Below are 20286 nucleotides of genomic sequence, written 5' to 3' on the forward strand. Positions count from 1 at the left end.
CTCTTCCGGAACAAAGAATCCTTTCTTCACAAGTTTAGACTTCGGTCTGTAAAAAAGTAAAAAATAAAACACAAATGTAGCTAATAATGGTCAGATCTACAACTCTGCCATGGTGATATTCCTTAAAATCCTCAAATGATGCACCTGTTGGTTGTGTTTTTCCATTTCAAACTGTGTATGCAGAGAAATGTGACTGAGAGTAGTACTCGTATTTAGAGCTTGACTGATTTTATCGGCCGATATTTGCACTTCACAGACATATCAGTATCAGCATTGAAGTCCTTTGATATCTATATACACATGTATTTTTAGCAAGGCAGGGGAAGTAAGCCAGTGCGCCTCCTGACAAGGAGAGGAGCTTGCTTTCAGAGCACCGCTGTTTCTACCCTCTGCGCATCTAAACTGCGCAGACGAGATCTGGTGTGTACAGTCTGGCTCTGTTAGTTTTAAGTTAGATAGTGACGAAGGTACAGGAGCTTTAAGCTTTATTGTCTGCTTGTTTCACAGCGGTTACGCTCTAAACAACAAGCTTACACGTCTACACCTCCGTACAACCCCGCAGGAAGATACAGGGTTTTGTTTTCATAAGCCATCGTCGCGCTGCTGCCCCGTGTGTGCGTCTGTCTACTCCGCCCTCCGTCACACCTGCAGCTCCTTACAGCAGTGAGACACACTCGCGCGCGGACTGTTCTCATTCACAGAACAGCAAATGAAGACGTTTTGTGACGTCCCTTTCACGTCTCATAAAGATGTTAAAGTTACGATGTTACGGTGTTACAGACAGACAGAGAGCAGAGCAGAGAGACAGCCATGTCACTGTGATGCTACATGTTGATTGAGTCCCGACCTGCGGACTGTTGTCTGAGCTCCAGACCGCTGCCCCGCGATAGAAAGTCCATAGATAGTCCAAAATGTCCCCAACAGAGCAGAATGATAAGAATAGAAACACAGACGAAGGGCAGATCCTCTGCAGATACAGACACCAGCTCACAATTCTCCTGGATTATGATGTTGATTAAGAGGGAATATTTAATATAGAAAATCCTGCTCATTAGGCTTTTATTACTATTATTAACAGTATCAGTCTGTTAATTGAGCTGGTCTGTGTTTAGTGAAGATGGGAAAAACAAGAAAATCATTTTTGTTCCTACTTTTGTGTGTTTTTGTGTTATACTCATTTCAATTTAATTTAATGTTATTTTAGTGCTATTACAGCTGCTACAGAAACACTACTTTATTTGAATTTTGTATGTCATGCAAATGTGGCAATAACTTTTCAGATTTGGAATATTAATATTTTAATTTCAGATACATTTTGAACATGTGTGAATATATCGGCCGATATATATCGATATCGCAATTTTTTACTCCCTAATATCGGAATCGGCATCTGCCCCAAAAATCCAATATCGGTCGGGCTCTACTCCTATTATTCACATCTATGCCCTTGTATCAGCTTATCCCTGGGTATAACATTGTAAAGTACTATGGCGAATAAAAGATAACAGGAGATACTGCTGATGTTTGCAACAAAGTAATGAAACCAAAGGCAGCCATTTCAATCATTGGAGTACAACTCAATCGGCCGTAAACACAAAATTAAATGAAATATTGTACTCCTGGGGGGAAAAAAAACTTAGACACTTCCTCTTCTCCCTACTTGTAGTGTGTATTACTACTTTTCATTCAGTGCCCTTTTAGAGCGAGGCCAACAGCTTTGTAAAGATAATGTAACGTTACTGGTTGCGTGTCAGCTTGACTGTGTGCATGCTGAGTCTAGGCACGTGATAATGCAGTTACTTATGCAGGGTAAAGACCATAGACTATACTGTTACTGATTTATTAAAGTGCATCGTTTAATCATCGCACTGATTTAACACGACTTTTACAGGTCTGTTCCTCTAAGTTGTTTTTACCTGACAGAGGGCAGCAAAGGAGTACGCTTATGTCGTCAAATCCCAAAGTTTTTCTCAAGTTGTGTCGCTCTCCTCTGTGCAGCATGACAGCTTCGGAGATGAGGATGTTGTTGTACCCGGGCTGGAGATGAATCCAGACAGGTGTTTGAGGGTTTCGAGTTGCGTTAGCTTTGTTTTCGTTTGGTGCAAAGGTTAAAATTTCTGTGACAAACGTTATGCAGTGAATTCTTCCTTTTTTATTATTTTATTTGTGATAGACAAACAGATTTGTGGTGCAATACCGCCCCTACTGATCCGGAGTGTGAACTTGTGCTCTAAACTCTTTCTAATAGGACATTAAGAGACACAAGTACAACAAATAAAGAACATATATCATTTGAATCAAAGAGAAAACAAGTGACAAGATTTATATTCATGATATTCATTAATATTCATTAGAAAGAATTTCCAACACTTGACAGAATTTTTTACGAACACTACTTTGCAGTGCAATCATGTAAAGAGTATTCTTTATCATGTGTCTTTATGAATCGCACTTCTGGCAGTACAATAACATATGAGCCACTGTTATTCACACTTTGTTCACAATCACAGGAGAACAGTTTAGACCGCTGTGAAAATTATCTAATCTTTTTATAATCCTCTACTCTTTTCTGTCTCAGCGTCAGACTCTGTACTCCATTAATTAACCCATTAATGTCCACAGTGGAATTTTATGATTTCCTTCACAACACTCAAAGTACCAGCTGAGCTAAGAACAAATCCATTGACATTTTTCCAATCGGTCAAAGTATGAGGCCACAGCACCCGCTTTTCTTAAACGACTATTTTTAGTTGTTAGTCACAAGGGGTAGCAGGTTTTTTGATTTTTCACACAAACCATCTAAACCAACAGGTTAGGAATATCACATCCTTATAATTCTTCATACATGCATAGTCTAGACTCTTACAATTTATATTCAAAAATCATTTTGATAATCCACTTTTTCTTGGTCCAGTAGTCATATTTTGCAGAAATTAGGGACCTTTTCTCTAGTATTCTATTGTTGTGGCAAAAAAGTTCCCTGAACCCTCTTGTCAGCCACTTAATTTCAATCTCCAATAGATAATAAAACATGGCTGAAAAACCCTTAAAAAACTATAATCAAAGTCTTCAAAAACTCAGACAAGCAAACACTAGAGACTGGCAGAATCTGATGCAAAAAGAGTTTATTTCCGTATAAATACAAACAAATAAACCCGAGTCCATCCGGATGAGACTGCCCACAGGTCAGCCGCTCGGGTCTTATATACTCTAAACCCTCCCTCGCTGGGCTCCGGCATGTTTTTTTTAATTTCAGGTCTCTGCCTAATTAGTTAAAGTGTGTCTCATCTTTTGATTATATAACTTCAACTCTAAACATTTGATTATAAAGTTTCAAAAAATGTTCCAACACTATGGTGGTTCTATGTTGTCCTATGGGGTTTAGCCTATGAACAAAATGACTTTTAATCTCAAATTCATCTAAACTACATATCCATGTCACTTATACACTTGCACATACACTTGCACTCTTTCTCTTCATTTCTTCCTAAAAGTTGAAAATACTTTTTAGGATTAATTCTTACTTGAGTCTTTCTGGTCTTTAAGTGCATGAGAGTTTTTGAACATGTCATCACAGGAACCTGTATTTCCAGTGGGAAAAAACAAACAAACCCCAAAACAAACTACCCTTGTGTATATCAACTAAAAATAGTATGTTACAGAAATGGCTGTATCTCAAAAACTACAAGGAGTTAAATCAAGTGCTTGTTATCATTGGATTCAGAACAACTTAAATTTAAATAATATATGCATTGATTCAGTGTAAGTTGGATATTTAGCATGACAAATGATTGGTGAACTTGTTTTTGAGAGTTTTCTGTGTTTTTTACAAAAACACAAATTTGGCAACCAATATAGGCATGATAAATATTCAAAATCAAACATTTTAATTTTGTTTTGTGTAGCCACATGTATTCATAGTTTCCACAGCAAATTTTGTTTTTCCACCTTCAACAGAAAAATTTCTGTGGGACTTTTCCTTAACATACTAAATGTAGTTGATTGTCATTAATGGGTTAATAACTAATTTTTCTTCCTTTACATTCTCTTTAATTTTGCCACAACTTTTAGTTGTAGGTTAATCACCTCTTTAGCTTACAACTTACTAATATTTATATGACATTAATATGACTGTGCCATAAACTGCACAAACAGTGAAGGTTACCAATGCATTATGGTAGTAGTCATCTTGGTTTTTTTTGGGCCAGATGTAGAAATATTTGGAGGAGACAGTGGAGCTGTTGAGGACCGAGCGGTTGGCAAATGGTAGTACATCATCAGATATATATTCTATGCAAAAGGCAAATTCATTCGCTGTTTAATTAGATAGTAACCCACAGTGTTGTATTGACAGTGCAGCTGACTGGACTTGTTCATATACTTGGCTAAAAAAAAGCTAAAAGAGCTTGAGGATTGCAGTTAAGTCAGGGCGCTCGCCTGCAAATAAGAGGAACCGAGTGACCTCCACATAAAACAACAGTTTTTTTGCCCCTACAGTGGTCTTCTCTTCACCGCATATTTCTGATATATGCATGAAAAACTCTGTAAGGCACAAAGACCACAAACACAGCAGAGTGGTTTAGTTCAGGGACAGAACTAGGTCCGTTGATGTCTAGCAGCTTCTACGTGTCACTTTAAGCCACAATGCCCTCAATTATTCATAACTTTTAACCCTTTATATTATTTAAACAAGTGAGTTATAGAAAATTTCACCTCAATAACAGTTTTCTTGAACGGTAAATTTTGCTTTAGTGATTATACCCATCTTTTGTATCAGGCTGTTAACATGTTTAATTCAGCTGAACAGTCTAGCACTTCAACATAGGGCTGTATGAGGGTTGACTCACTTTTGGAGCAAGTGGTCACTTGAATAACTGCAGTTTTTGGGGACTTATCTATGTATCTATCTATAACTTTGCTTTAGTCTGTTCAGCATCACAGCTCAGCTTATCTCTGAAGAACTCCTGGATCTTATTCCACATGTGGACTTCAGCTGCTGCGTGGGACCTGGGCTCACCCCCCCACAGGACTGGTTTACCTATAGCCGCATGAAAACTGGAGGGGCAGTAGGGACCATAAGGCGGCTCCAGGTAATGCCCCGCTCCAGGGTAACACACACTCTCAAAGTTGTCCTTCCCATGATGCTTTAGTCTCTCCACCATCATGTCAACGTAACCCTGGCTGTCCCAGTTGAGGTCGTCCTCTGACGCCACAAACAGGAAGTGTCCCTTTGCTTTTTCAATGGGGATCAGGGTGTCCTTGTTCTCCTCTGCCAGGGGATCATGAACTCCATTCTTGATAATAAGGCCCCCTGACTCTGTGTAAATTATCTTGTTCATGTCAAACAGTAGCGCAGGGTGGATTAGGCTCTTCTTATAGTAGAGGGGTAAAAAGGTGTTAGCAGAGCAGCCGTTGATCCACACTGTGGCCTCCACACCTGGCAGGTAAGTGGCAACTGAAAGTGCAAGATCTCCACTTTTTGAAAGCGATATCACACCAACTCCTTTAGCGCCCACCTGTGGAAGAAAAAAACAAAACTTAGATGCTTTTACTTTTTCTTGAGACACCACGCTTTTGTAGATAAACATACATGGAGCTAACCATTTCAGCCAGTGCGTACAGAATGTGATTATTTCCCTACTCCCATTGATGAGATTATGAAGATGTTACAAAAAAGGAAACGTGTCTCATTTTATTTTGACTCTACAGTTTAAACAACTCACCTTGTCGTGTTTTCTTAAAAACTTTATTGCTTTTTCTAAATTATCCAGATGGACCTCTCTTACATTCTTCGGCATCTCTTCATGGCCGTACAGCGGTACGGTCAGAACCACAAATCCTCGGCTGGCCAGCAGAGAAGCTCTCTTCTCTGACAAACCTCCACCAAAAGTGTACATATCCAAAACAGCAGGGAATGGGCCTTCTCCTGGACCGAGATAAGTTGTTAAAGCAAATTAAATAGATTTAAAATGATAGAAATTACATTAAGAACAGTCCACATAAATTAAAAAGTAAGAACGGTGCTCTGCAAACATTACTGCTGTATCTTCAGCTGTGGCAGCCCCAAGTGACAGACAGTTACTGGATGTCTGATTCATGTATTGCCCTTTTAAACAGCATGTACAAGGCCAGAATATTGAGCCATTATTACACCTCTGCGTACAGTATAAAAGGTATAAACATTCATTTCAACAAAAAAGCAAAGAAGCGTAAACAGAAGCACTTTCCTAATCATGCTCTGGACATGTTTACAGGCACATTAGTATCCCAGTTTTGAGGCTTATTCTAGTTGTTATCATAACCAGGATGTGACCGTGAATATATCTTATTCCTTGTCATGAAGTTGTGTTTTTAATGCTGTTGCTGGTTGACAAAGAAAGTTGGCGTCACAGGGAGTATTGTCTATCAGGTTGTGGCAAAACAGGCAGCTCTTGTTAGGAGGATAACTTCACACTTATTTTGGTCTCTTTAGGAGATTTGTTGATAACGAAAGATACAAATAAAGCAACATTTTCCTTTAACTTTACTAGTTGAATGATTTAAAGTAGACAAACCTGGCGGTGTAAAAAGCACTCCACGTATATTCCCCTCACTGACTTGGATCCTGCTGACCCTGTCTCCAAGCAGAAGTCTCTCATTGTCTGCCTCTGCCAGCACCCTCCTCCCCTCCTCCTCCTCCTCCTCATCGTGCACAGAGAACTTCACCACATGGGGATTTAGTGACTTTGTTTTTTGAAACCTTTTGTGTAAGGTGTCTGCCTTCATCGACCACAGCAGACCCATGGGTTCAACCCCAGAATAGCTCCCGCTGAGTGAGGGGTCTCTGTCCAGGTGGATCTCCCCGTTGTCATCAGCCCTGTAGGTGGCCGCGGAGCTGAACACCACTCCCTTCTCGTCAGTGGATCTGGCTCTCACGGTGACCGCCTGTCTCGACCTCAGTCCGGCCACCTCCACCTGAACGGGATCATCAAACAAACATCTGGAGCTCGGCAGCAGCCTCAGTCTGACTTGAGAGGACATCTCCTTTCTTTGCACTGCAAGACACATCAACAACATCATTGCTGGACTCTGAGACCATCATGTCACAAACGTTGATTATGTTAACGGTGTCTGCAGGTAGTTTGAGCTGCGTGTTTACCTGACTTTCGGGGGTAATCTGGGGTTTGCTCGGGAGTAAAACTGTGTACTCAAGAATCGGGAGTTGAATTATCTGTGCAGCAATCTTGTAAATAGAGTTTACCCGTAAAGTTACTTACGTCAGAGAATGCTATTTTGGCGTTAAATCCGGTTCGTTTATTTTCGAGTAGTTTTCGGACATATGGATTATGTTACCCGGACTGAAGAGCTTTTAAAAGTCCTGATAGGTTTGGAGAGGAGTTGTCTTCGTTACGGAAAGTTTCCCAACTCTTCTTCTTCGTTTTCTTTATTTGCGGTTGTCAAACAACTTACTTCCAACTTCTTTCTCATTTCTCTATTTTGTGCCTCCTGTCAGTACCTATCAAGCGGCAACCTCGGAGGTTGAACCTCTGGTGTTGACAAATGAAGCCAATGCGGAAGTGCAAAAAACTGCAGTTCCTCGAGTGGCCACTTGAGGCTGGCTCCAGAAAACAAGAAATAACATTACAGCAGGTGGGAAAAATTTTTTTTTTACAGCTGAAATAAACATGTTTACAGCCTGGTACAAAAAACTGTTTTGTTATAAATATGTAATTTTTTTGTTCAAGATAACTTTACGGGGGGTGATTTTTTTTATAACACCGTTTTAATTATATTAAGCCTTAAATCATAGGGGCCGGATCACTTGATTGACAGGTGGATCCTGCTGGCTGTCTGCTAGACGTCAACACAGACACAGACACTGAGCTTAACTTCACCTGTTTGTGTTGTTGGAGACTTTTGGGGATTTTGTCATTCAAAGTTTGGACAAATAATCTCTCTGTGGGATTTATGGGACTTTATGGCTGTGCAAGAAGTCTGAGTTCCAGCTTTTCAGTTAGTTAAATGTTAGTGTTATGTATTGAAATATTTTTCGCACTAAGTAGCAGGTATACTGTGCTCGCTTTAGCTGCTTGTTAGCCTGTGCAGTGTTTCACAAACATTTATTTAATCGTCGGGCAGTAAATAGGAGTCAGGAGTTGTTGGCTTTTCCCCGGAGAGATTACAGCGGGCTGCAGTGTTGAGCAGAGCGGTTATTTTAAGTTACGTGTTAAGTCCGCAACTTCTTTAGTCTGATAACTAAACACCTGCAGTCAGTCACCGACAGAATCTCCTCCTGGCAAAGCCAAACTAGCTCATTCATATTTATACAGTCTGTGGCTAATAACCGCTAGCTACGCTGAGGAGCATATAGCCTAGCTTCATAGCCGTAGCTGGCTGATTCATGCGGCCCGCCCATAGAGCTCAGCCATAGGCTGTAGCTCGGTCGCGCTCCGCCTCTTTGCCTGCCTCTGGATTAGCCGGCTCTGGCATTTCCAATATGGCGACCCCCAGCGGCGGCGCAATTCGGGCTTCAAAACGCTTCTTCAGAAACCAATGTGTGACGTCACTGAGACTACGTCCATCATTTATACAGTCTATGGTCAGGGCTGGTCCTCCTTATCTGTATAGACACGCTGCTGTGGGAGCTCTGAAAGAAGAGAGAGCATAAGGAATTGGTTACATGCAGCACAGACGGGAGGAGATGGCGTCTCTGTGAGAGTGCATCGGAATTATTCTGCGATATGATGAGTGAAACTTAACTTTTTGAACACTTACTCTTACCTAGGGGCCTGATCTGCCTACCTGAACTGTTAAAAAAATAAAAAATAAAAAGCAAGGATTGAACCAAGAGACGTGATTCCACCGCTCCACCTGTTGAATTGAAGCCAGCCGCAGCTGATTGAACAGCTGATTGAACACGAGGCCAGACCAAACTTTTTACCTGGCTTCGGACCTCTGTACTGTACCTGTTGTCTGGATTATTAAATGCTATTTTGTTTGAGTTGAGAGGATGCAAGAAGAATCCCTCAGACGGCTACGGTCTCTAGAAACAACTGTTAAAGGCAACACAGACACTTTGAAAAGCGTTACAGACTCCCTTGAATTTTTGGGGAGACAGGTGGAGGATGTGACAAAGAAAACTGACAATCTCCAGACCAGAGTAGAAACTCTGGAGAAAGAAAATACAGTGCTCCGCGAAAAATGCAACAACCTGGACGCCTAGAAGAGAAGATAGAACCTCCGGGTCGCAGGGATCCCTGAGCAGACCGTGGAAAAGGTCAAGAAGGTTATCACCGACCTCTTCAGACAGATCTCCCCCGACATCAGTGACCAGCTGCCTCTCTCTGTGGACATCGCGCACAGGTTGGGTCCCCGCTCCGGAGAAGAGCGCTTCAACCGCCGGATCATTGTCCATTTCCTGTCACAGTCTCACAGGGACAAGATCTGGAAAGACGCCAGAACATCTGGCTTACTCAAAGAAAGGAAAATTAGGATCTATAGATTGTGATGAACTTGTAATATTATCCCTTGTTACGTCATGAATACCTGGATAATATTGCATAGACCTGCTACAGTAATTTAGAGCGGTAGTTCAGGTTAAATCTAGCCTTTTTCTTTTTCTTGGTGTTTCAACTAGACTTAAAATCTGGCCTCTTTAATAAGAGCAAGTAACGTCTCTATGTATTTTATCTTAGATTTAGGTAGTCAAGCCAATATATTTTTTTGGGGGGGGGGAATGAAATGTAATAATCCCCCTAAGATCTCGACTCATTGATCTGTCACAGATACAACAGCAGCTCATATCCTAAGAGAGGATTCTGAGTGCTTTTTTATTTTGTTCTCTTTTTGGGGTTCTGTTCTGTGTTCTTTTTTTTGTTTCTGTTTTTTTTGTCTTATGTCAATTTCTGTTTTATTTGTTAACGCCAGGGGTATCAGAAATGAGCTGAAGCGAAAAAGTGTCTTTCTATATTGCCAGAATAAATGTGCAGATTTTTATTTTATTCAAGAATCTCATGCCTCAGATACAGATTTATCATTTTGGAGGAGTCAATGGGGAAAAGATTTGTGGTTCTCATGTGGTAGCAACCGATCAGCAGGGGTAGCTATTCCGCTCGGCAAGTTTACAGGCCGTGTAATTACACAGCTTACAGATACAGAAGGGAGATGGATCATTTTGATTACTGAGATTGACCATCAGCAGTTCATTCTTGTAAATGTCTATGCTTCCAATAATAAAAAACGAATATGACCTTATTTCTAACAACAGAAAATAAGCTGAATCAGTTAAAAAACAACTTTTCCTGCGGTTAAGGTCTTATGGGGGGGGGGGGGCTTTAACACAGTGATGAATGAGAGTATGGATAGGTGGCCTCCCAAGGATAAACAGACAAATGAATTGGATAGGCTTGATTGATATCTGGAGACACAGGCACTCAAATGAAAAAGCATATACCTGGAGTAACAAAGATAGGTCCCTTCAATCCCGTATAGACTTTTGGTTAATTTCGTTAGATATGGAGGATAAAGTAGATTCAGTTATAATAGAACCAACAGTTCTTACAGATCACAATGCTGTAACAATAAGAATTAATATGGGGGTAAGGGAACAGAACTTTAATAGAGATTACTGGAAATTAAACAAGACACTGTTACAGAATAAAGAATGTCAAAAAGAAACTCAAAATATTATAGATAAACACTGGAAACAAGCAAAGTTATTTAATAGTTTTAGCAAATACTGGGAATTAATGAAATTTGAAGTTCGAAATCTTGCCATATTAATGAGTAAAAAGATCTCTAGAACAAACAAAGAGAGAGAGTCTCAAATGGTCACAGAGTCACAGAAATCATAAGATTATCAAGTAAATCAAATGTGTCTGTAGGAGAAATGAAAGATCTGACAATCGCACAAGCTGAACTGGACAAAATATATGAAGAAAAGGCCAAGGGTGCTTTTGTGAGGTCTAGGAGAAGATGGCTAGAGCAAGGTGAAAAATGCACTAAATACTTTTTTAACGTGGAAAAAAGAAATTATGAACAGTCGTCTCTGGGCAAACTCAGAGTTAATGATGTAATATGTGATAACGAAAAGGAAATCTCAACGTGTGGCCAAGTTCTATGAAACACTGTACAGTGCTGATTCACTAGACCAAGATAATACTGCTGTGTTTCTTAAAGGTTTAGAACCAGGTATTAAAAAAATTGATGACATATTTAAGTTAATCTGTGATCAAAAAATTAGCTTAGAGGATGTACAAACTTTAAAGCTTTGAAAGAAAATAAATCACCTGGAAATGACAGGTTGATTGGAGAATTCTATAAAGACTATAGCAACATATTAGCTCCATTTTTAGCAGCAATGTTTGAAGAAGCTTTAGAAAAAGAGGAGTTACCGCCAACCCTGAAACAAGGTCTAATTAAACTAATTCCTAAACCAAACAAAGACAAACTTAGTGTTGAGAACTGGAGACCAATCAGTCTGCTGAATAATGACGCAAAAATATTCACTCACCAAAAGGTTAAAACTTGGACTAAATGATATTATTGATGAGGAGCAATCTGGATTTATGCCTGGAAGAAACATAGTTAACAACATAAGATAATACTAGATATGATTGATTAGAATTATTATATACCCGATGATAGCCTTATTTTGTTTGTTGACTTCTATAAAGCATTTGACACAATCAGTCACCGGTTCATGATTAGAACTATTGAGTTTTTTGGATTTGGAGAAAGGTTCCAAAAAGCAGTAAAAACGTTATATGAAGGATGTAACAGCTCAGTAAAACTGGCATGTTGTATGACCCCCAGATTCTGTATCAACCGTGGAATTACACAGGGCTGTCCATTAAGTCCGTTTTTATTTCTTTTGGTTACACAGATCATGACTGTACACATTAAAAAGAATACATTTAAAGGTATAAACACTTTAGACAGAGAATTTAAATTGGCTCAATTAGCAGATGATACAACAATATTTTTAAGGGATAAATATGAAGTAAATAAAGCAATTAGCTGTATTGATGAATTCTCAGCTGTATCGGGTCTAAGGATGAATTTAAATAAATCTGTTCTATTGCCAATCAAAGAAAGTGATCTGTTGGACCTGAATGGTATTCCTGTAAAGAACACTGTCACTTACTTAGGTGTGGTTGTTGATAAAAATGAAAATGATCGCTGCAGTTTAAATTTTGACCCAATAACACAACAAATAGCCAAGAGGTTCAATATGTGGTTGATGAGAGACCTGTCACTGAGTGGTAGAGTTCTTCTGTCTAAAGCTGAAGGTATATCCAGATCTGTATATGTGTCCCTGTTACAAAACATTAGATAAGACTGTATTTAACTTCATGTGGAGGAATAGATGTCACTATGTGAAGAAACAAATTTTATGTAACCCTAAAAGTAAAGGAGGCATGGAGGTATTAAGTTTTGAAATGCTGAACAATACTTTCAAAGTGCAGCGGTTAGCAAATCTAATCAAGGAGAGAGATAGCATCTGGAACACTTTTCCTACGTTTGTATTTAATGCTGTTGGTGGAATCCATTTTTTATTGAAGCGTAACTACAAAATAGAAAAACTACCGGTTAAACTGTCAAACTTTTATAAACAAGCATTACTTGCCTGGAAACTGATTTATAAGCATCATTTCTCACCAACTAATCTCTACATCTGGAACAATGAGAATATTCTCTATAAAAACAAATCGTTATTTTACAGGAAGTGGTTTGATCATGGAATTATATATGTTAAACAACTTGTTAATGCTGGAGGACAACTGCTCTCTTACCAAGAATTCATGAATACATTTCAGTTTCCAGTCCCACCCAAAGAGTTTGCAGTAGTGTTTGACGCTCTACCAAGAGGTGTACTGCAGCTTCTCAGAAGCTCAGGAGCTCATGATGTCACTTTTCCTACAGCTGGTTCTTTTGATAGTCGAATTTTTGTGGAGAAATCGACATAACAAAGAAAAAATGCTCAAATAAATATATTAGAAACTGCATGCAAACCATATCTTTACCCTCAGGACAATCTTTTTGGAATTCATTTTATGGAGAAATTAACTGGCAGAAAGCATGGATGGTTGGTGAGAAGTTTTGTTTAAACAATAAAGTTAAAGAGGTTTCATTTAAGATACTACATAAGATTTATCCAACACAAAAAAACTAGCAAGATTTAATATTGATATTGATTTGATGTGTACATTTTGTGGGAATGAAGAGGAAACAATTCATCATCTGTTTTATCATTGTGTATTTTACAGAACATTCTGGACTGATGTACAGCATTATATAAGAACAATAACAGGACAAGTAATTCTTTTACAGGAAAAGGACATTTTCATTTATTTCGAAGAAAATTTGGATGATCATATAGTTTTTTAATCCTATTGCTTGGGAAATTCCATATTCACAAGAAAAAATGGACTGATTACAAACCAAACGCTGATCTTTTTGTTTTGGAATTGCAGCAATATGCTGCTACAATTAAAGACTGTAAAAATGGGGGGCTTTATGTCTGTCTCCTTCTATGGTTGTAGGTATTTATTTTCTGTATTTGATGCCTTCATGGCTGTAATGCAGCACTTGTGTAAATAAAAAAAACAAAAAAAAAACAGTCTATGGTCAGTACCCAATCCGTCCCAGCTGCCCGAGACATGCGCAGAATTGAACCTGTTTTATGACACTACCCGATCTGTTCCACGCATGCACCGCTCGACTCGAGAGAGTTGTGTTCGTGTGCTGGCGGTCGAATTGGCGTGTAACATTAGATTAGAGAGTTGTGTCATTGGGTTGGCTGTCAAATTAGCTAGTTTTACCAAATTAGCTAATTGGTATGTATGATACAGAGTTCTTTTAACAATCTATGTTAATAAAACAAGCAGTTGTGCAACTTTTCTTTGCTTTTATGTTGGCTGATAATGGCCACGTACTGTTATTTGTATTGCAGCGTAGTTTATTTGTCTAATATTGTGTTGATAAAGTTATTTTACAAAAGACTTGCTGCCGTCAAACGTTCACACGTGAGGTACAAATCGGGCAGGAATAAGTATGAGCATGCGCAGAACGGAACGGGCAGCTGGGACGGATCGGGTACTGACACCTCCTTGGCTCCTTCCCAAGTCACTTAAATTGCATCCATGTTTCCTTCACTTTCGTCTTTCACTTGCGTCTTAGTCCCTCCCACCAGAGATGCATGGAGAGACGCGAGGAAACCAAGAGAGGAGAGAGGAAACGAGGGAATATTTTTAAGAGACATGAGACTGATGATCACGCTCACACGTAGTGTTACCTGCTGACAGAGAGACTCTCCTGCGCCCTCTGAATTCATTCATTCATCTGTAATAAAAGTTAGCAGGGGAATAACTGATCGTGACGAGAGGTATTTTTTAAGATTCAATTTAATAGAAATGAATCTGTTTTTGCTACTTTTGATTTTTAAACAATTAACTTATTCTCACTCAGATGTTGACTCAGAAAACAAATCAAATCTGCAGTTATTCACTGCATTTTATATATTTTACGACAAGTTATGATCAATATTTCGTTCTAAATGATCACAGGTTGTCAAATACCAACTCATTATACCGACACTGTTTATAGTCGGTTTCAAGGCGCCCTGTAAAGTCTCTTTTAAGGTCCGCTTCTTCCTCTCTGCAGTATGAAACTGTGATGTTGTGAAATTTCACATAAGTCCGATCTGCTGCAGCGTCCAATCACAAACTGATCTGTAATAAGGGGGCGTGTCGGCCAGTAAAAGACTTTCATGGAGGCTGTTCTCGTGTATCCTCGCTTATCGCTCCTCGGAACTCTCTCCTCTCTCCTCGCTCCTCGCTCCTCGGAGCAGCAATAAGAGCTTTGAGACAATCCTCAATATGGCGGCTCCGGAATTACTTCCGGTTCGGGCGAGGAGTGAGGAGCTATCAAATAAGAGACTTGGGAAGCAGCCCTTGTCTCCTCGCTCCTCGGTCCTCCTGCCTGTGACCCGGAAATCGATCTCAGCACGCCAACTTGAAGGATGTCTCAATTCATAAAATGCATCTCAAGGAGAGAGGATCGAGGAGGCTTGCCAGAGGAGCTATGAGCGAGGATACACCGGTGTATCCTTTGCGGAAGTCTTTTCGGCACCGTGACTTAAAAAGAGACGTGGAACACAGCTGGTACAAACCACGACGGGAGCCTTTTGTTGCATATCTCTGCTTCTGGGACACCTGTTCCGTCTGAGCAGGTATTCTCTGCGGCGTGTCTCACATTTAACATAGTGCGCACCAGACTAACCCACAGCATGTCCACATGTTGCTATTTCTTCATCAAAACCAGAAGACAAATTGTCTCCTACAATAAGGACTGGTGTAGGCGTGGACTTTTTATTTTAAGTGTCCACAGCCTGATGTTCATGTATTGATACTGTTTTTGAGCAGAAACAAAACACAACATTTTCTCGTGAGGCACAGCAGGTAACTCATTCATTATTTAAATCTGCAGACATGCCGTCAGGTCCGGACAGGATCTCATGTTTATTAAAGTTCTGTGTGCTGACCACTAGAGAAAGGTCGGCTGTAAATGTTTATTTACTTATCGTTGCTGCTGGATCACACAGCTGTATGCTCGTGTGTGTGCATAAAACGGACACTGGACAGTTAATATCTGTGGGCACGATTGTTGGTGCCACACAGTTATGCTTGAGGATTATAATAAATGTACCTCTTAGTTGCGTGTGTGAGTGTGTGTGTTAAATAAAAAAATAAACGACATCCGTACATTCGCGTGACATTATGTTACGTTGTGAAGTGAATTAAAGTAACTCGTCATAAACACTGTTCTGCTGACAGAGATCATAAAAACAGCAGGCTGTGACAGATGATGCAGCTGTGCCACACATCATTTTCAATTGTCCCCTTTAAATGACGGCTCTGAAGCAGGGATGTCTCATGTTGTTAAATGTCTGTTGCCTTGACTCCTCTCTCCTCGTGTCTCTTCCTCACCTCCTCCGCTCGCATCTCTGGTGGGAGGGACTAAGACGCGAGGAGAGGAGTTGAGGAAAGGACTTGAGGAGGTACAAACTGAGAAATGAGAAGAGCCTCTGGACCCTCCCCCCCGCAATACTATGGCTGCTTCCCAAGTCTCTTATTGACATCTCCTCGCTCCTCGCTCGAACTGGAAGTAGTTCTGGAGCCGCCATATTGAGGATCGTCTCAAAGCTCTTATCGCTGCTCGGGTACTGACACCTCCTTGTCTCCTAGCTCCTCGGTCCTCCTTCCTGTGACTCGGAAATCGATCTCAGCACGCCATCTTGAAGGATGTCTCAACAAGGGATTAACAAATAAAATAAACACTTTCTTATGGACTGAACAACCCTCAGACAAACAAAGGGAATCAACAAGAACTGGTTGATAAGGACACTGAATGACAATGGCTGCCTTTCCTGTGTTTTGTATGTGAATTTATCTGCCTGCAAGATCTCTCTGAGCACCTCTGCTGTTATTGTTATTACTCTGAGTTTTATTCGGTGAGTGATATTAAGTATTTGGTCTCATTTCAAAGCAGAGAGAGCGAAACTTTCAAATATGGAAGAATTAAAAAGGTGAAGCGAATTAATATTAAGTTTGTTAAAGAAGTTTAACTGAAAGAATACAGATGGTTTATGATGGGGAGTGGTCAGCAGCTCCCGCCAATGCAAAACACCCCTATCACAAAGGATAATACCCAAGGAGAAGTGATAAGACTGGTCTTCTGCTGTGGCTCTTCTGCTGAGACCCCAGGACTGATGTCCTGATGTGATCCTCCCTCTCTCTGGCCTAATGGCCAAAGGCCGGAGAGAGGGGGGTAAAGCCTGCCGTCTGGCCTCCCAAGGCCCGCTGCAGAGTTCTAGCCACACCGAGCATGTTGGAAGGGACATCCAACCAACCTGTGAAGAAAACTTCTGATTTCAGAAACAATTAGAACTTTGAGTCCTGCCAGCCAGGATCCTTATTGCCGCTCTTTCGCCTCTGGGTCTCACCTGGATGCTGCCCTATGGAATGCTGGGCCAGAAAATGCCGCCTGCTGCGACTCTGCTGAATCCTAAGATGCACTGAACTTGTCTAAAAGCCAAATCTTGCAACTACTGAATAAAGCATTTGAATGAAGATGACGTTAGAGACTTTGAAGGGAAGAGACTTTGAATACGGCAAAGCTGCCCTGATGACCCCCGCAGCCAAAGGACATGAAGAGATGCTCCAGCTGCTGCTGAGAGAGATGGAGAGACACAGACTCAAAGCCTGCAGTCTTCCATGTCATGTGACCCAGTGTCCTTAAATCAATGTTAGCTGTCAATACTCACTTACACAAATAAGACACACCTCAGTATATTAGATTTTATTGCTCCTTCTTTTTTATATGACATTTATTAAAATAAAAATGTTTTTAAAATAAAAAATGTACTTTTCTTTTTTTTTATCCCTACATGTCACGTGGTGTCTTCAAATCAATGTCAGATGTCTTTGAGTTGTCCCACAAGAATATTTTCCCATTATTTTCTTGAGTGAAAAACATCTTACACACTACCTTGACCTTAGAATCATTGATATACAATTTCACCTTTAGTAACTGGTTCCAACCAGTTGTTGCATTAACACACAGGCTGTGCTATCTGCCAAGCTCAAGGTTAAAAAAGACGCTTGCGGTCAGATGGAAAATAAATGAATGATGCCATGTTAACCCTAAGCCTTAAAGCAGCTAAAATGGCGAATACAAAGTTGAAACCCATATGCTCTTATAAAAGTGTATATTCATGACTTAACTGCAATGAACATCTCACCATCAGCAGTGACAATGCAGCAACAAGCAGAATGGAATATGGTGATTATGAGATCGCATAAGGATTAGCAGTCGGCAGGATACAATTAAATGTAGCATACCAGCAGAATCATGTAGAATGACTGAGTACTACTTAGAGTACCTACAAAGCCTGCAGGTTTCAGAGTGTTAATGTTGCTGGCAAAGATCAAAATGAATTAGTGACCATGATACAAAATAGTCGTGGAGAGGCCACCAGAGAGAAGTGAAGATAAAGCTGAATCAGATGAGACAAAGGTCATCTTCTGTCAGAGCTTCCGTAACAAAACATTCCTATAAATGAATTTGCTCTTATGCTCTCTGTATCATCATAACATTTGTATCTATAACTTGGCTGTAGTCCCTGTAACCTCACAGCTCAGATTGTCTCTGAAGAACTCCTGGATCTTATTCCACATGTGGACTTCAGCTGCTGCGTGGGACCTGGGCTCACCCCCCCACAGGACTGGTTTACCTATAACCGCATGAAAACTGGAGGGGCAGTAGGGACCATAAGGCGGCTCCAGGTAATGACCAGCTCCAGGGTAGCACACACTCTGGAAATTGTCCTTCCCGTGATGCTTCAGTCTCTCCTCCATCATGTCCATGTAAGCCTTGCTGTCCCAGTTGAGATCACCCTCTGAGGCCACAAAGAGGAAACGTCCCTTTGCTTTTTCAATGGGGATCAGAGTGTCCTTGTTCTCCTCGGCCAGGGGATCATTGGAAACATATTTTACAATGTAAGCTCCTGACTCAGTGGGTATCATCTTCGTGACATCATACGTTGAGGCAGGGTGGATGAGGCTCTTCTTATAGTAGAGGGGTAAAACTGTGTTAGCTGAGCAGCCGTTGATCCACACTGTGGCCTCCACACCTGCCAGGTAAGAGGCAACTGAAAGTGCAAGATCTCCACTTTTTGAAAGCGATACCACACCAACTCCTTTAGCGCCCACCTGTGGAAAAACAAAAGACTGTTAGCTGCTTTTTTAGAACAACACTGGTTGTGTAGTTTAGCATGTGTGGCATGGATAATGAAATTGTGGCAGATAGATAAACCCCCAAATAGCTATTTGACTGTACAGTTCAATCAACTCACCTTATCTTGTTTTTTAAAAAAGTCTATTGATTCTTCAAAATAATCCAAATTCATTTCTTTAATGTGTTTTGGCATGTCCTCATGGCCGTACAGCGCTACAGTCAGAACCACGAATCCTCGACTAGCCAGCAGAGAAGCTCTCTTCTCTGACAAACCTCCACCAAAAGTGTACATATCCAAAACAGCAGGGAATGGGCCTTCTCCTGGACCAGAAGACATGAAAAACAAAAAATGTTCTGTTAATAAGAGGAAAACTTCTCCAAACAAGCTGTGGCAATACTACTAAAGTTTACTTGACAACACTGCAGACCACTTTTCGTCCGGTGGGAGCGACTGAACAACTGGTTGGTAGTTTGGTTAAGTGGTCTGCAGCGGCGACTTTGAAAAGAAAGATCTGAAATATAGCATACACAGCATGCATATTGTAATACATATCTTAACGTAGCTAAATCAATGTAAGCTCATGTAGTAAATTATATTATATAGAGTTCCTGCCTGTGTTTAAACACACCCAAGCACCACTCAGTATTTCGGTTGATTGGTCTGTGGCACAGGGGTAAGTTTTATCAGGATGTGGCCACACAGGGAGTTCCTGTTGGAAGGATTAAATCACAGTTGTTTTGGTTCCTTCAGGGGATTTGTAGATAATAATGAAGATAAAAAGAATCAAACATTTTCTTTTAACTTAAATGCATGATGAGGTGTAGACCAACCTGGCGGCGTAAACAGGACTCCTCGAATATTCCCCTCTTTGATGGGGATCCTGCTGACCCCGTCTCCAAGCAGAAGTCTCTCATTGGTCGCTTCTGCCAGCATCCTCCTTTCCCCCCCCTCCTCGTGCACAGAGAACTTCACCACATGGGGATTTAGTGAATTTATTTTTTTAAACCTTTTGTGTAAGGTGTCTGCCTTCATCGAGACCCATGGGTTCAACCCCAGTGTAGCTCCCGCTGAGTGAAGGGTCTTTATTCAAATCAATGTCCCCGTTGTCATCAGCCCTGTAGGTGGCCGCGGACCTGAACACCACTCCATTCTCGTCAGTGGATCTGGCTCTCACGGTGACCGTCTGTCTCGACCTCAGCCCGGCCACCTTCACCTGAACGGGCTCATCAAACAAACATCTGGAGCTTGGCAGCAGCCTCAGTCTGACTTGGGACGACATCTCTTCCACAGCTTCTGTTCTTTTCTCACCAAGGTAAAGAATAAATCGGACAGTCACATGATTTAGGTAGACTTTGATACGAAATAATGTTTGACTTGAACCTCATGTGTCTCCTCCCTCTGTCCCTTCAGCTGTTCCCATTCGTTAAATGCAAAAATCCAACCAAAACTTTGACTTGAAATGAAAAATGAAAAAGATTTCTCAAAATGATCAGACAACATTACAATGC

The 20286-nt window shown here is 40.6% G+C and overlaps 1 protein-coding gene and 1 pseudogene across 1 annotated transcript; both read right to left on the minus strand.

The window, feature by feature from the left end:
- Positions 1-4907: 4907 nt before the first annotated feature.
- Positions 4908-7020, minus strand: LOC138612187 (acyl-coenzyme A thioesterase 1-like). The gene is made up of 3 exons (XM_069685501.1): positions 6555-7020; positions 5724-5926; positions 4908-5516 (listed from the first exon to the last, which is right to left on the minus strand). Exons 1-3 carry the CDS (start codon positions 7018-7020, stop codon positions 4908-4910), a joined length of 1278 nt encoding a protein of 425 aa, XP_069541602.1.
- An 11123-nt stretch (positions 7021-18143) lies between these two features.
- On the minus strand, positions 18144-20057 carry LOC138612189 (acyl-coenzyme A thioesterase 1-like; annotated as a pseudogene).
- Positions 20058-20286: the final 229 nt, after the last annotated feature.

This window comes from Semicossyphus pulcher, unplaced genomic scaffold (genome assembly GCF_022749685.1).
Source record: "Semicossyphus pulcher isolate SPU_LCO1_2020_fin unplaced genomic scaffold, fSemPul1.0.p SCAF_7, whole genome shotgun sequence".
Lineage (NCBI taxonomy): Eukaryota > Metazoa > Chordata > Actinopteri > Labriformes > Labridae > Semicossyphus > Semicossyphus pulcher.

What these genes read in the sequence shown, in the direction of transcription:
- LOC138612187 (XM_069685501.1), bottom strand. Translation starts at nt 7,020, where the DNA reads ATGTCCTCTCAAGTCAGACTGAGGCTGCTGCCGAGCTCCAGATGTTTG. An exon ending in AGTGCTTTTTACACCGCCAG is followed by an intron (nt 5,927 to 6,554) that starts GTTTGTCTACTT and finishes ATCTCGGTCCAG; the next exon opens with GAGAAGGCCCATTCCCTGCT. An exon ending in TTTTAAGAAAACACGACAAG is followed by an intron (nt 5,517 to 5,723) that starts GTGAGTTGTTTA and finishes TTTCTTCCACAG; the next exon opens with GTGGGCGCTAAAGGAGTTGG.